This window comes from Cebidichthys violaceus, unplaced genomic scaffold (genome assembly GCF_023349555.1).
Source record: "Cebidichthys violaceus isolate CVI_PGR_0920_01 unplaced genomic scaffold, fCebVio1.0.p SCAF_112, whole genome shotgun sequence".
NCBI lineage: Eukaryota > Metazoa > Chordata > Actinopteri > Perciformes > Stichaeidae > Cebidichthys > Cebidichthys violaceus.
In genome coordinates, this window is record NW_027176277.1 from 277,831 (window position 1) to 293,372 (window position 15,542).

The 15,542-nt window shown below is 43.9% G+C and overlaps 1 protein-coding gene across 6 annotated transcripts in view; it reads right to left on the reverse strand.

Moving 5' to 3' along the window:
• Positions 1-4,431: 4,431 nt before the first annotated feature.
• Positions 4,432-15,542, reverse strand: part of tafa5l (TAFA chemokine like family member 5, like) — a 41,937-nt gene continuing 30,826 nt past the window's right edge. For 4 of the 6 annotated variants that reach the window (XM_068705279.1, XM_068705280.1, XM_068705278.1 and 1 more), the window contains 2 exons: positions 7,703-7,745; positions 4,432-5,672 (listed from right to left, as the gene is read on the reverse strand). In XM_068705279.1, coding sequence (XP_068561380.1) covers positions 7,722-7,745 — 24 coding nt within the window. In that variant the 3' untranslated portion in view covers positions 4,432-5,672; positions 7,703-7,721. Of the gene's footprint in view, positions 5,673-5,974; positions 6,075-7,698; positions 7,746-15,542 lie in introns of all 6 variants that reach the window. The other 2 variants (XR_011102222.1, XM_068705281.1) reach the window with 2 other exon arrangements.

Genomic DNA, 15,542 nt, shown 5'->3' on the forward strand with positions numbered 1-15,542 from the left:
AACGTTCTAATGCTAAGCATGTATAATATTTGCCATGTTAACCATCCTAGTTTAGTGTGCTGCCAATGCTAACGTTTGCTAATTAGAACTTAAAGTACAGCTGAGGCTGAAGTTTGGCCGGTATTTGGTCATAAATCAAAGTTTTGCTCAAATTTAAATGTTGACCCGATGATGGAAGTTAAAGGGTCGACAAATGTTTTAAAGTTCACCCTGAGGGGGACATGCATGTTCCCACTGTCATGCCAATCCATTATGGATTCACCAGGGTCCATGAATGTCTAGACCGCAGAGGCGAAGCGATCGACTGAACGACATTGGCGTCCACAGAGCCGTGTCGCTAGCATGGCTACAAACAACACCAGCAATGGAGCGATGGAGCAGCTCAATCGGTCTAATTCTGATACAGTAGAAGGCTATGACATCACTCCTGAAATAGTACTTCCTCTGAGTAAGTAGTAATATAATCTAGCATGTGAACGACTCCCATAACTTTCCCAATACCTTCAATATTTCACCTCACTGAGTCCTCTTAGAAAGTGATGACTCTATTGGTTAAATGCTGCTATGGCCCCCTCTCTCCTTGACTCACTAAATGATCCGAGTGAAGGATGTTGTGCTCTTCTGCATAAACGCTCGCAGCAAAATAGAGTTTATTACTGTAAGACCCATAAAAAAACAACATTAAAATTCACAACCAGGGGAGCGTCGCCTGACCCCTGGAGAATGATAAATTAGCTTGTGTTGCTCTAGCAAAACGACCGTTTTATTGGACCTACCTTCGTCTTGGCCCCCGGAGCCGACTCCCCTTCAGTGTGGAAGCGCAGCAACAAGGGGCCCCGGACTGAAAAGGCTTTCGGCAGCAAGGAAACATTTTTCAGATGAGGCCGATATCGTTCCCTCCTCAGAGGAAATCACTCAGTGGTGTGAATGACATTTAATTCAAGCCGCATGTCTGCTCTTCACGTTCATCGGTGTCAAGTGCCGCGCTGCGTATAGTCTGCCTTCACCTACAAACAGGTCTGAATTTGACATTGAATTGTCTGTTGTAATAACGGAGAGCAAGGGCCACGAAAATAAAATGGTCAGAAATCCCTACAGAAATCTCTCGGTCGATACAAGCTGCTGCTTAGGGCTCAGTCCACTGATACCTTTTGATTCTACTTTTCACTTACCGTGGATGAAGTCTTTCTGCAAGCCAGTGCTGCTCTGCTTATCTGGGACAGCTTGTAATTGTTGAGTGCAGCCACCTCCTCAGTGTTAGTTTGAGGGATGGTACAACAGATTTCATGTGACAGCGGCACTTCCATTTCCCACAAGGCAAACATGCAGGTGTCTGGGCAGCATGTGAAAAGAGATGAAAGAAAACTTGAATCTTATCAACGCATTGAACGTGTATAAAAGCCGTTACCCTGTAGGCGTCTACCTTTAATGACGATTCACTTGCTAACCAACGTCTCTTGAGAGCCATCACTGGCAACTCATTAGCACTATGCTAAGCTAATGGATCAGTAAATGGATTTTTATGTGGACATAAATGCTAATTCGCTACACTGCAGCGCTGTTCGACAACGCTTTGTTTAGCAAGCCAGCCTGAGCCTCGGGGGTGTGTTTGTGTCTCATTAGGCTCGGCCGGGGATCTATTGTGGATGTGGAGGACTCTGTGGCAAAAACAGAAATACAAAGACGACGGCATGCAGTGCTGAAACACTCGTCCATCCTGCAACTGAAGGTTTTTTATTGAAGAGCGCAACGACATCCCACAAGTGCCGACGCAATTACTTTTTTTGAACACAGAAAAGCAGCCTGTAAGACGGGAACCGCCTGAGTGTCAGGTGCTATTATTGTTGCTTGACGGTTGTTGCTATGCGCTACTTGATAAAAGTTGAGAAGGTGTGTAGCTCAGAAATAAAGCTCTCAGACGTGGTGACTTTTAGCTCTTCTTCTGCTCATATGCCGCCATTTATCGTACGCTAATAAATCCACAAGTCACAGACATATCCACATACTCTTTTCATTTATCAATTACTGAACAGATTCTCAATTCTACCAATTGCTAATTGGTGATCATTGTCATGTTACACGAAGCCCATACCTGTGTCAGATACCTTTATACACTACCACATTATAACAGGAGAAATGCATTATAAGGCCTTCTTTAAGCCTTTATAACCTGTAATACAAAGGACATACGTCATTACAAGAATGAACATAATAATTAGTTAAATCGATTCTAAATCATCGTGTTTGCATTGAAGAAGAGTAAGGTCTGACAGACATTCTGCTCTCCCTGCAGTCAGAGTACACAAAGTGTGGTTAGAGCTTCCTGACAGCTCAGCTTTTTCAGCTCACGCCGCCTTCGTACCATTTGTTGATCCTGACAGCAGCCCACATTCAAAACCCTGAGACAGCAAGACAGACACTGGAAATTGGAAGGGAGCAGCAGCGCGATCCTCGTTGAAAGAACATCTCTAACTGAGTGGGAGTTGAGTGGGAATACTGGCTCGGCAGCAACCGCAAGTCTTCGATTTTCTACAACCAACTGGAGCGCAAGATATTGCTGATGACGCTGCGTGCTGGGGGTATTACATTTTCACCGTTCATACAACAAATATTACCTATTTCTATTATCTCGTACAAACATTGTGGCAAGTAGAAGAGCACTCTCCATCAATAATATTCATAGAAAGCATGGCAACGCTTTATTTTACGGGGGTCCATCATTTCCTGATGATTTCTTTAAGGTCTCCTGGAAAGAAGTGTAACTTTGGACTAGAGGCATAGCAACCTCATAATTTTTCTAAATTATTACTAATAGCTGGAGGGCTGCTGGTTTCAGCGGTCACAACAGCTGGCGTCTCCTACTTTTATAAAGTAGTAAAATTATGTTTAATGCTAGAGGGTTCCAAGGTTAACCAAAAAACTAAATTTGGGTGATTTAAAGTGTTTCCCTAAAAGACCTCATTGTCACCCAGAATACATACTAAAATATTTACTGTATATTTCTGGAATAAGCGGCCATGACACAAGTGGGAAAGATCATGAGGCACACCGTGCGTTACATATTCCGATCCACCACATTGTGGATTATCCCTCGCATGAGGCATTGTGGCATCTTTTGCAATGTAATATGCTGCTGTCATAAACCCTTATGCAGAAGCCTACATTACAATACATCATGGGCTTCATAGACAGTGTTACCCAGTTTCATTTCAGTCTCCACAAGAACACTTTGTTCTTTTTTTTTTTTTTATTGTTCCAGTTTGTCTCAGATACTGTTGCCGTGTCCCCGTTTAGGAAGTAATTGACCTTGTAGTACTGTAGTTTTCAACCAAAGCCTCTTTCACAACAAGGGCCGCGTGAAATAACGGTATAAAATATTTATATATAGACCACAAAAGGCATTTATAGCCCTGAACATTTATTTCAGGGCACTCCCTCAGCTTGGGGCACTAGATAGTCCCTCGTGCACCAGAGAGTCAGGCTCTGTGCTAGGACTGGCAGAACCTTGATTATATATGCTGGTAGAAATTGCCACTCACTGTCAGGTGTTGACATTTTTTCCCGACAACTTTGCAAGTAGATGTCCGGATATTTTTGGGTTCTTTTCTTAGATTTTGCTCAAATTTAAATCTCCTCTGCCTCTGCCTCGGTTGCAGCAGTTCCTGCGTTGACAGTCACTCAAAGGGGCAATTTATTTACGGTGAGCGCAAACCAAAGGAGCAATAAATAAAAGGCAGCATGAAATCAAAGGTATAGGATCAGGTGGAAATTGGTATTTCCTCACTCACAGACCACTGTTGACCTGGAAAAACACTCACGCACAAACACCAAATAGACACTCCGCAGCTCCCGGGAGCGGACGCTCTCTTTATATCCTCAAATGCATACATTAAGATGGAGATGTACAGGATCTTTTAGTACAAAGAAATGAAAAAAAAAAAAAAAACAGGATGTGGACACATTAACAGGAACACCTGTGCAAATCTATTGTAATTGCCCTGCAACAAACACTTGCTGTGCGAAAGGCTATTTTTTGAGACTTCGGGTTGACCGTACCTTCATACATCGTGTTTTATTTTCATTGTGTCTTTGTAATATCTTGCTGGTGTTCTTGTTAATTTGTCCACCTCTTGTACTTCTCTCAGAAGAATGCCTCTTGTGCTTCTCCTTTGCTTTGCCTCCGCTTGAAATGAGACCCACGGAACATAAAATACATTAATTGAATATATATATATATATGTATATATACATCATTTCAAATATATCAAGCATCTGAAATCAGCAAATAGCACGTCCAGCTAGCCAAAAACATTTCATATCAAAATATAGTCAATTTAGACAAGGATTCTGAATACATGTAATCACGCATGAATTGATTTTAATTACAGAATTTAACTTATGCGACACACTGCAGATCTGTCCCCAGACGACCCACCCTCCCCCACACCCCCAATATAAATATCTCTATGTACTAAAGAAAAGAAACAGAAAAGTCAATCCCAGGATTCACCCGTGAAGATTAAAATGATATCCAGCATCTGTAAAATCGCAAATGCTTCTCTCGCCAGATGGTGAGCTCTGGTCTGGGCGCGTCCCAAAACTATACAAGAGTATGACTGATGCGTTGGATATGACTTATTTCACAGTGTATCTCTGGATGTGCACGCACACATGCACACATTCTTATGTGGAGTGATGCAAAACCACGCGCGCACAAACAAACAGACCATTAACATGAGGCCAGGGCTCCACATCTGCTAAATGCTCCCGGTGGTGTGTACAAGATGTGTGAGGTTCATTGACAAAAACTACTCTTCTAGTCTATGTTGGCACCACATTAAAAAAAACAAAAAAACAACATAAGTTATAAGCTAAGACGCTTAAAATGTCCACATTTCACCGCGGCCACCTTCAGTCATCGAGTCAACTCGTCTCTGTCGTCTCTGTCGTCTCTTCTGCGACAGTCCAAGAGACGTCCATGCTTTCTCACAAACCTTCCGTCCCGTGTGTGTGTGTGTGTGTGTGTGTGTGTGTGTATATATGCAGAGGTGTAAAGTTTCACCCATCAGCCAAATGAGAGAAAGAATCCAACGGACAATGCGGCCTGGCTCAACCGCTGCAGAGTCATCACTCCTCAGCAGTAAGCCGTCATTAAAGGAGCTTGGCTGGAATATAACCCCCCCCGGACGGCTTCATAGCAGGGATAGTAAAGAAGATGAACGGGATGGACTTCTGAAAGACCTTCTGACAAGTCTAAATCAAGCCACAAAAGGTAGGAAAAAAATCTTCAAGGAGCTGTCCCCTGCAGACTCGATGTCGGATAACAAGGACAAAAATAAAAAGGTAAAGTACTTCACTGAATATTCCACTGCCCCGTTGATAAATGTTCCTCACGGGGATTTCAGTTCCTGTGATGTGTCCAAGAATTTGGCTGCGGTGGAGATTCAATGCCGATGGAGGTGCTGCTCACTTCTCAGAGTTCTCAGAAGTGTCTGCCGAGAGTCTTTCACTGCGGGGATTGGAGAAAACTCCGGATAATCACTTATTTATTTATTTTAGTATTGAAGGTCAAACCTGGTGTTAAGTTTGGGCATCTCGTTGGTGAATGGACTCAATGTTCTGGTGTAGAGATCGGTCTCAGTTCCTCTCGTATAGCATGGGTGACGATGAGCCTGAACGAAGAAAGAAGACGGGTCACAATCACGAGACGCGGTTGGTTTTCGGGACACTTCGACATGTGTGACGCGTCGCGGTGGAGGCCTCACCGGGTCAAACGGTTAACATTTTACGTAAGACAACTTACGAGCTGAACGCCACTGCATTCAAGCTAAACCGCGACACAAAGCGACGTTAAATATGCACAGAGAATACAAATGTTTGGCCTTTTGTTAGAGAAAGCTGATACATGTATTAACACACTTCATTATGATTACTGATATATAGAGAAACGTATTTATTAATTTATTTGTTGTACCTTAAGCAGAGTGCCTTGACTATTGGGGGGATTTCAGGACTCATTTTGGGGAGACAATGGCATTGATTGCCTACTTATGCAACTGTTTTGTGTCACATTCCTGCAAAAAAAAAAAAAAAAAGCGCTTTGTCATTTGTTTTTTTAATCAAGAATAAATGCAGTTTAATGAATCCCAAAACGCTGAATGAGACAGTTTTAAGCTGTTGAGGATATTATTCTTTTTTTTATAAATAAGAATTACAATCAGACCAGTGCCCCCCCCCGTATGTTTCAGCAAAACATCTAAACCAATTCAAAATTAAATGACAAATGACAAATCAAGGTTTTGCATTCTCTGCTCGTGCACTGTTCATTATTATAAGACTGGCGTCTGAATGATTATTGACATAATTGATAGAATTAATAATAACAATGAATAACGGAAACGTGTCTGACAAAAAGCCATTAAATAAGACACATAAAACCAGTAATTTGACGTATTCCATGCCTGAACGGGGCTTTATTTGAGCTTTATCAAATCAAACTGTGTGAATGATTCTTTAAAAGGGATTGGTCCATGAGTGTATGAGCTAATATATTCCATTCCACATGGAATATGTTTCACCTCCAATGAAATTCTGGAGCTAATGACTTAATTTAGCCAATCATTTGATCAAGAAAGCCATTTGAATGATAATAGAACTCTGCCATGAATATGTTATATGGATAAATCCATAAATGTTAATACATAAATGATTCACAGTGACAGTGGACAATTGTGACACCCAAGACCGCCCATATAAATCATGCAGACACTTAAATATGAGTTGGCAAATCCACACAGAATTGCACAAATTCCCAGGGCTGGCAAATAAATATTTATGACGCCCCCAATTCCCCTTTTCTCCCTGTCCTCGGTAATTGTGCGTGATTCATTTTGTTTTCTCGGTGGAAGAGGGGATATCAATCTTAGAATATTGGCTTGGAGACGCAAAGCATGCAGATTCAAAACGCCTGTTTGTTGTTTTTTTTGCCGAATATAAAAGCTTCACAGATACTCAATCAATGTTCTTGAGAGGGGAATTTCGTTTTTGATTTTTTGATTTTCTTGTTTTGCTTTTTTAGAGAAAAGAAGAATGTTTGTGGGAGTGAAGTTTAACCAAGGCTAGCCGGCTCCCGACTCCTGCTTGATATCCAATACGGCAGGAATCTGTCACCAAAGCTTTTAGAAAGAGATTCTTCTAAAATGTAGCTTTTTTTTTTTCTTCCCCCCAATCATATCGGTTTTGTACCTTTGTCCTAAACGAGAGCCTGGACACATGGAGCAGCTCCTCCCTTTGATGCATCCACAGCGGAGCTTTTTAGAGTTTCCATTCCAAAACTTCCCGTTAACCCCCCCTTTGATTTCCCTTTTCTGTCTCGCCATCAAAGTGAATGCATACTGAGAAATGGGAGGGATTCCATTGTGTCTCCTCCAAGTCCTGAATGATCTCTATTTAAACTGAAAAGTACATGAGGAATACACACTAATGGCTGATTCATTCCAGGTCTGAGCTACACCGAACTCTTAAACAACCTGGAATTAAGGCAATGTTTCTGCTGCTTCCCTTAGGAGTTATTATTTCTATGCCTTCTACAGGGTAGAACAATCAAAATGTCTTCGGTCGCTAATATGTCGAAGTTAACCGAAGCAGGGTTATACACTCAGTATGCAAATGAGGCGCATCATAAAAAAAACAACTCACATACTTGCTGTTTTCTCTGCATCCTACGACGGCTCCTTGGGCAAAGGCTGGAAGAAGAAAAGTAGAAGGTCAGAGGCCAGCTTCCTCTAAGGTTTCAATCAACTTTCCCTCAGCACATTTGCCTCGGACGCAGAGCAGCATATGTCCATTTAAAAGCACAGATGGCGCGTCTTCCAATTATGTCTAAGGCGAGACGCTGGAAGCTGAAGGTTATTTTGTTCTCCCCCAGTTTTTATGACCTCTGAGGACGACGTTTCTCCCCTCGACCAGAAAATACGAGCGAGTAATGGCCACCTCATCATCAGCGTTAACGACCGGGAGACCTTTCCTTTCTCCCATCAATGGCATCACACAGATAGAACTTTTTTTTTTTTTTATCACATTTGCTGTAGGGTACGGCGATAAACAGTGCTCCACTTTGTTTCTCTGTGAACAACCACCTCTTGCCTCCCACATTCATCTTCAGGAGGGCGCATGAAAACATGCAGTTTTCCCCTTGACCGGAGGAAGAAAACAGCTCCTTCGCCTTCTTGATATTGGCGAATGAGCCACTTTTGTGTAGATAATGACTCGGCTAATCATAATCACGGAGCTAATGGTCTGTTTAGCCAATCAGAGGAGCCAAGGCGAGACGCCTGTCTGGGCAGCGCATTGGCATTCCCAGCAGCAGCCGCCGCCGCTGCTCTCTCCCCTCTCGGCTGTGCCAGGCTATCTGTAGCAGCGAGGTGGACTTGGTATTCTGCTAGCCCCCCCCCCCCCCCCGGCCCGTCGTCCTGCAATCTGTCGCTCTGTCTGTCCCGACCGGGCCCCGGCGCTGTCAAAGAAATTCAGTACTCTGAAGAGGCGCTGATCCATCACACCTCTCCAGCAGCATGTCATCTAAATGCTAAGTACTTCCACTGCATCTTTAAATCAAAACAAGAAAAGAAATGAGCACGGTGGGGGCAGGCGGGCGGTTGGAAGGGATAAAAGCTTATAAGGGCACAATAGAATGTGCCGAGCAAACCCTTTGCTTTTTTTTGATTACATTCATTTTCGAGGGAGCGGAAACGTGGGAGAGGAGAAACTGGGCGAGAGGGACTGCGTACCAGAAACCCAGAGACCTTGTTATCCCTTCAAATGTACACGGGGAAAAAAAAAGAAGGGAGAATAGACATTGATACACCCGCCCCAAAGGTCCCACCAAAGAAAATAGTACGTTGTTTGATTTCTCTCCAAAAACCATCATGAATGCACCCGAGTCGCTCCCTCAATAGGATCCCCCCCCCCCCCCCCCCCCCCCCCCCACACGTCCTCCTCCCCCGACTCCCCGTCTCAGTCAGGACTCTTAAGCCATCGATCGGAGGGATTCTTGAAGTCGGAGCTGGAGTGCTGAGGCGGCAGAAGCGGCCGGCACTATTAACTGCTCCTACTAATTAAAAGGGTAACAAGGTGAGTTCGGCCCCCACGGGACGGGCTATGCAGGAGCCGGCTGTTTGCCTGCCATGCGCACCGGTAAACAGTGCTCACCGCCTATGGTGTTTACAAGACAGGAATCCAAGGACATCGAAGACAAATTCATCTCCCGCTGGCACGAGGGATGAGGCAGATTCACAGATAAGGAGAGAGAGAGAGAGAGAGACAGAGAGAGAGAGAGAGAGAGAGAGAGGGGGGGAGAAAGCGGGGAGCACACTAACGAGAGCTTCGCTAATTGCTTATGTTGCGGCGAAATTGAAACATTTGGACCTCGTCTCAGAGCTCGGGGTGCCCTCGTTTCATCGTCACGTGTAAACATCGAGCACTGTGCACACGCGATAAAGTTTCGCAGTTCAAATGAGGTGCACATGCCCGGATCTCTGAGCGAGAGCCAGCGGAGATTGGCAACAAAAAAACTAAAAAAAAATCATAGGATTCAATTAACTTCTTTCCTTATCATCAATAGAGCATATTTTAGGATCAAAGTATTTTTGAGATGCAGTACGCCTCGCATTACACAAATAGAAATCCTCAGCCGAGGTGGCACATCTTTGGAGCCGGGAGGGAGAGACACTGCAGGTATACGGCAGACAGCGCTCGGGGGGGGGGGGGGGGACGCAAAGCAGAGGCGACATATTTGGTGACACTTCAAGCCACAAAATTCTCACCGGCGGGCCCAACCCAGCCATTATGGAGGCAGGCCATCGCTGCGGCAACTAAAAAATCCCTTCCCCCCAGGGGTCTCTCCTATAACAAGTGGACTCCTGCACAGGGTTTTGTTTGGTTTTATCAGCTGGAGACTCATAGAGGCCGCAGTCATTACCAGCCACTGGTGTTATTAGACTAACAAGCGCAGCTACAGCCAAACTAAAAGAGCCCGAGTGGATGCCTCATGCCCAGATATGAGGCTGACGCACAAAAGCATCAGTGCAGCAGACCCAGAGCCATCTCACAGGAACAAAAGCAACGTATTTCCTGTTTACTTCTGGGGAGGCAGCGACAGAAAGAAGAAAAAAAAAGCCAATATCTATTCTGAGTCAAATCCATTACTGAGGTAAAAGTAGAATAATGTCCGAAAAAAAAAAGAATGAATGCATGAAAAAAATCGGTTTTTTTTAAGTTTTGGCACTAAAAAGCTGCATTCATTGATTTTCTTTTACTCTACGGGGCAGTTGTCAAGCCAACGCTGACATGTTATATAACCTATTAGAAATAAAACAGTAGACCCGGAACAACAGTAGCATTCATTTAGAGTTGCGTCTCTGGCCACCTGCTGAATGTAAGTCCAATAATCACTCTATTCACTCTCCTTTACGCTCGGTTTCTGTCTCTACCGAGTCTTGCGGGAAATATCTAGCTGCTAAATGAGCCACTATAATCACCAGCTAGTTGCTAACTTTGTGTGTGTGTGTGTGTGTGTGTGTGTGTGTGTGTGTGTGTGTGTGTGTGTGTGTGTGTGTGTGTGTGTGTATTTTTTTTGCCTGGCAGCGTACTGAAAACAGCTGCTTGAAATGAGATTGATGAGAGCAGAATGCGCAGGGCTGTAAACCAAAAACAGTTCACATTACACGCAGACATTTAGATTCATTGGTGATAGAAAAAAGAATACTAAAACTATTTTACTTTAACAATAAATCATGTGCAGTTTGTTCCAGACCGACACTGGTTTACACTCATTTATAAACAATATGGAAATCAATAAGCAGGCTCTTGAAACGGCTGGAGGTGTGTGAGATTATTGCATTGAACATCAAGTGTACATTTATTTTTCCTAGCAAACGCTACATTACCGTTGCGCGATGTGTGCAGATCAATTTGAGAAGTCAGCAGTGAACTACCTTGAAACATTAATGTTATTTTTATTTTATTTTTTTCAAATGCATACTTGATGTTTATTGTGATTGATAACACAAACAAAGCAAGTGTCAAGAGCCTGCGTATTGATTTTTCATACCAACAGAAATCGATGGAAAGCAAAGGACACCTGGAATGAAAAGGGGGGAAAAAAAAAACACCAACATTTGTAAAACTCTGCAGTAGGCTTCTCAAAATGTTTAGCTGTGATATTAAGCGGATGTGACTTGTGGTAAAAAAAAAAAAGGTTCAAACAAACAGAACCACCGGTATTCATTTAACTAAATGTAGCATCCAAAGCACAAAAGCTCATTATGCAGAATATCTGCTTTCTAAATTATTTAATATATGATATTATAGAATAATTACCACAATACGCATGTGAACCACATTTTAATATTGTAGCTGCAGGTTGTTTGTGCACTCCTAAGGGGTAGAATCTATAATAATGCATCATATCTTATAAGTTAATCATATTTTTGTTTATGAAACCTGCAAAGTAACAGGTAACTATAGCTGTTTAATACGTACTGTGGGAGATAAGAGAACATAATGTCATATGTGAAGTAGTGTAAGTATATATGGTCTTAATATCACTGGAAACAGGTCGTGTTTTTCAGGTATCATAAACGGGACCAAAAAAAAAAAATGATAGCTGCGCTAAAGGTAGCAGCGCTAAACAATGAAACAGGATGGGTTTTTTTGGAGCCATGCTTGAACACGTCCGGTCCATTGCTGGGCGTTCTTGCACGAAACAGGGTACAAAAAAAAAAAACAACCCGTGTCGATCGTGGCCTATGGCTTCTGACAATTTCACACCAGACGAAGCTCTGGAGACAAGCATTGTGCGGGGGTAACACTCACATGGCAGTTCAAAGCCTGGCCGTTGACAGAACTTCAAACGCGGGAGAGCCGGGTAAAGTGTGCTGAAAGTGACAGCAGAAGGGACCAATGTTCACCGGGTCTCAGACAAAGAGGAGGTGGGGCGGGGAGGGGGGGGGGGGGGGGGTTGAGGAGGAACATGCACCCGGCGAAAGGCGAGCAGGAAAAAAAAAAGAACTCTTTTAAAAGATGATGGAAGCACAAAAGGAAAGAAAAAATAAAAAAGTGAATGAACACCAGAGGAAACACTAGATGCTGTAAATGTAATCATGAAGCTTTCTGCAGTATATATGTTCCATAACACCTATGGTAACACAAATGGAAAAAAAGAAGAAGAAAAAAAAACAGGGGGAAGGGACAGGTTTTCAGAACATTTTTATCAATCCAACCTATTTCAATATATTTTTCTGCATCAGTCCACAAGCTATCTCCACAAGACTGATGATCGTGCCACAGCATCCGACAAACAGATGAGCTGAAACCGAGGGAGTGCATTTGTCTCCTCCGCTTGATAAATAGGGGACCCCTTTAATGAAACTGAAATAAAGAGTACATTTGCTTATCGAGCGTAACCTCGGTGTACTCCTCTGGTGCACGTGGGTCGTCTGAGCGTCACTCATTTCATATAAATGTACATCTGAAGGCAAAGCGGGGCCCGGCTACGATACGTTATCCCCGAGGATCCAGAGGGAGGCTGTCAGATACAATATGACAGGAGCACCATCAGTAGTTCACGGACAGCGATGTGAGTGTGAAAGCCAGGAGGTGAGCCCGGTAACACGCAAAACACAAACGCTGGACTTGCTCTTTCTTCTGTCTGGTGCATGTATCAAAGAACGCATAGATTGAGAATGAAATTAAAACACTGCTCGTCTCAGATTTGCATCTCTCTTGCTGCAAAACAACTTCTTCCAACCTAACGCTGCTGAAACAGACACTATTGTTTGTGCGCGACCGGTAGAATTGACTTGCTGGTGTGCTCGGAATTGAATAATTTCAACAGCAAATGAGAGCGAGAGTCAGCGGTGCGTTGAAGGACGCAGCGTGCATTTTGAAAAACGCTCCGGCCTGCTGTCTCCAATTCATTTGGAGGAACGCGAACATTTCTCTAATTTCCAGTTCTGATTTCCTCGCGCTGCGTTTGGAAACGACACCACCGATAACGCCTCCATTTTACTCAGGCCCATTTCTACCGAATGCGTCCTTCAGAGCCCGCACTAGACGGAGTTACTATTCAAGAAGCAACCTACTCCACGTCTCTGATTATGCCTTTTTATTTGGTCTCGATGAATGCTGCTGGTCACAGCGCTGCATCGTCTAATGAAAGGGATTTCTTCTTTCTGCTCTGCCTTTATCTAAAGGCGAGGATACAACTCTGTTTGCGAGGGGCTCAGAAGGCTGCAGCTCTGTGACAAACACCAGACCTGTATAGCATCACTCTATATAACCTATAGATACCTACAATAGAATACTGGAATTAAAGATTGGAATTAATTCCAATTAAAGATTGGAATTAAGTCACATAGATAAAAGGTAGATCTGGTAGAAGGTAATAATGAAATCGCAGTCATTGATGTGGGGAATGTGGTTTGAAAACATTTGATTCCGTACCGCAGGATTATCGCTCTCCATTAGCACAGAGCCAGCAGCGCTCACAGGTTGTTTCAAGTGCTGTTTGAATTGGATTAAGCGGTGTAAAACCGGGAGAAAGCAGCTCTTAAGATAACACATAAGTAGAGTAAAGGGACCTCTGTTTCTGGTCAACTAGTGCCGGGGTTCTGTCTAGACTGCTCGTGTTACATCGGCGGCACGAAGGCGACGCGGAGGAAAATTCAAGCATGTAGCCTCAGTAAGAAGAAGTCCCAGAATCCTTCATGTGGGATTGACTCAATGTTAATTACACTGCGTGTGTTCATGTGTGGATTAGTGTGGCTCAGTGACGTGTTTTAAATAGAATTTGATGTCAGAATGTGGCCTTTACTGACGATGCTTATCAGGTAGGATGAAGCCATCGTGGGTCTCCTGTAATGGGATTCACTGTGTTTGTCGTGCAGTTTGAAATAACTCACTAGAATAAAGTAAATTGCCGCTGTGTCAAGAAAATGTGGGTAAATAACGTAACGGCAGTTGTAGGTAAAGTGAAATGAGGTCCCCTCGACATTAGATTTAGCTGGAGATAGATGACACGCTGGGACATTTTTTTTAAACCTTATTGTTATTACAACAACACCTTCTTTCCACCATTCGTTTACACTAATGACACCGAGCCGACCCGGGAATCTGTCATCTCCGCTCCCCGACCTCAAGCTCGGCCAATCAACGGTTCATTTCAACGAGCCGACGAGCCTGCGGGTTTTTCCGCTGCGTTGCCTTTGAGAAGCGAGCTCATTAGGAGTCCGTCTCTGGTCAGATGGATTTGCCAGCGGAAGCGGTGACCATGGCGACCCGTCACTTGGCTGCGTGGCTGTTTTGCCGTACACATTTGGAGCCTTTATAACCGAGGTGTTAGCAAGTGTTACATAACGACGCCGTGGAACTTTCTCACCTCTTTCATGAGAGGCGGTCATTTCATAACTCCGTCATAGCCGGACGGGAAAATTTGTATTGATGCTGGTGGAATGAATCCAGTTTTTTCCACTTTGTTTTGCTCGTCTGCGTCACATTTTGTAACGTTCTCCACACAAACACCCGTTTTCCCTTTTCTCTGTTTTCTCGCGAGGAACACCTTTGATTTCTCCCCCCCCCCCCCCTCCCCCCGTGTACAGATCAAGATGTTGCATCCCTCCTTTCAGAAGTCCTGCAGAGCTAACCGGTTATAACGTCTTCATGTCTTCAGCAGCACTGGCAGGACTATACACACTCCACTAGCTTTTCGCCCTGCCTGACACTGGAACAAAGAGCACATAGCTGGAGGAGGGCCACCAGCGCAGGACAAAAAACAAAAATGCTTTTAAAAAAAAAAACATGATGCAAGCGTCTCTGACCTACTGGGTTTTGCTGTGTGTGTGTGTGTGTGTGTGTGTGTGTGTGTGTGTGTGTGTGTGTGTGTGTGTGTGTGTGTGTGTAGTTCATTTTGAATCTCTCCTTCGTTTTGGCAAAAAAAAACAAAAAAGGCCCAGCTGCAACTGTTCTGTTTCTCTCAGGCCACACACACTAGCTGAGCAAGTGGCATTTGTTGTGTGGGTGTGTAGGAAAGCTCTTTTTCTTTTTCCCCAGCCACTGTCGAGCATTGCCAGAGCGACGGAGTTGCGCATGAAAACCGCCGTCTGAATATGATCAAATCGGGGTTTTTGAGAGCTCGCGTTTTCATAACTCAAGCTCCCTCTGGCCTGCGATGTCACGTTTGAAGCCAAGAACATCATATTTTGGAGAATAATCTGGTCCTGAAGAAGCATTTCTTGTGAGTAGTTTCAATTTTGAGCCCCCGTCACTTGATTAGCAAAGGCGGATAATGGAGGCTCCAGTAGTGCTCTTGACAAGAGCTCTCACCTCGCTCTCGCTCGCCTGACTAGGATGGGAAACATTTAACTGTCCCGAATTCTGGTCTTGTCATTATTCCACCCTGACGGCCAATTCCATGCATTCACACAGAGGCACCCAGCTGCGCTCTTGTGTAACCTAACTATTCAAATCTCTTCCCCCCAGACCCCCCC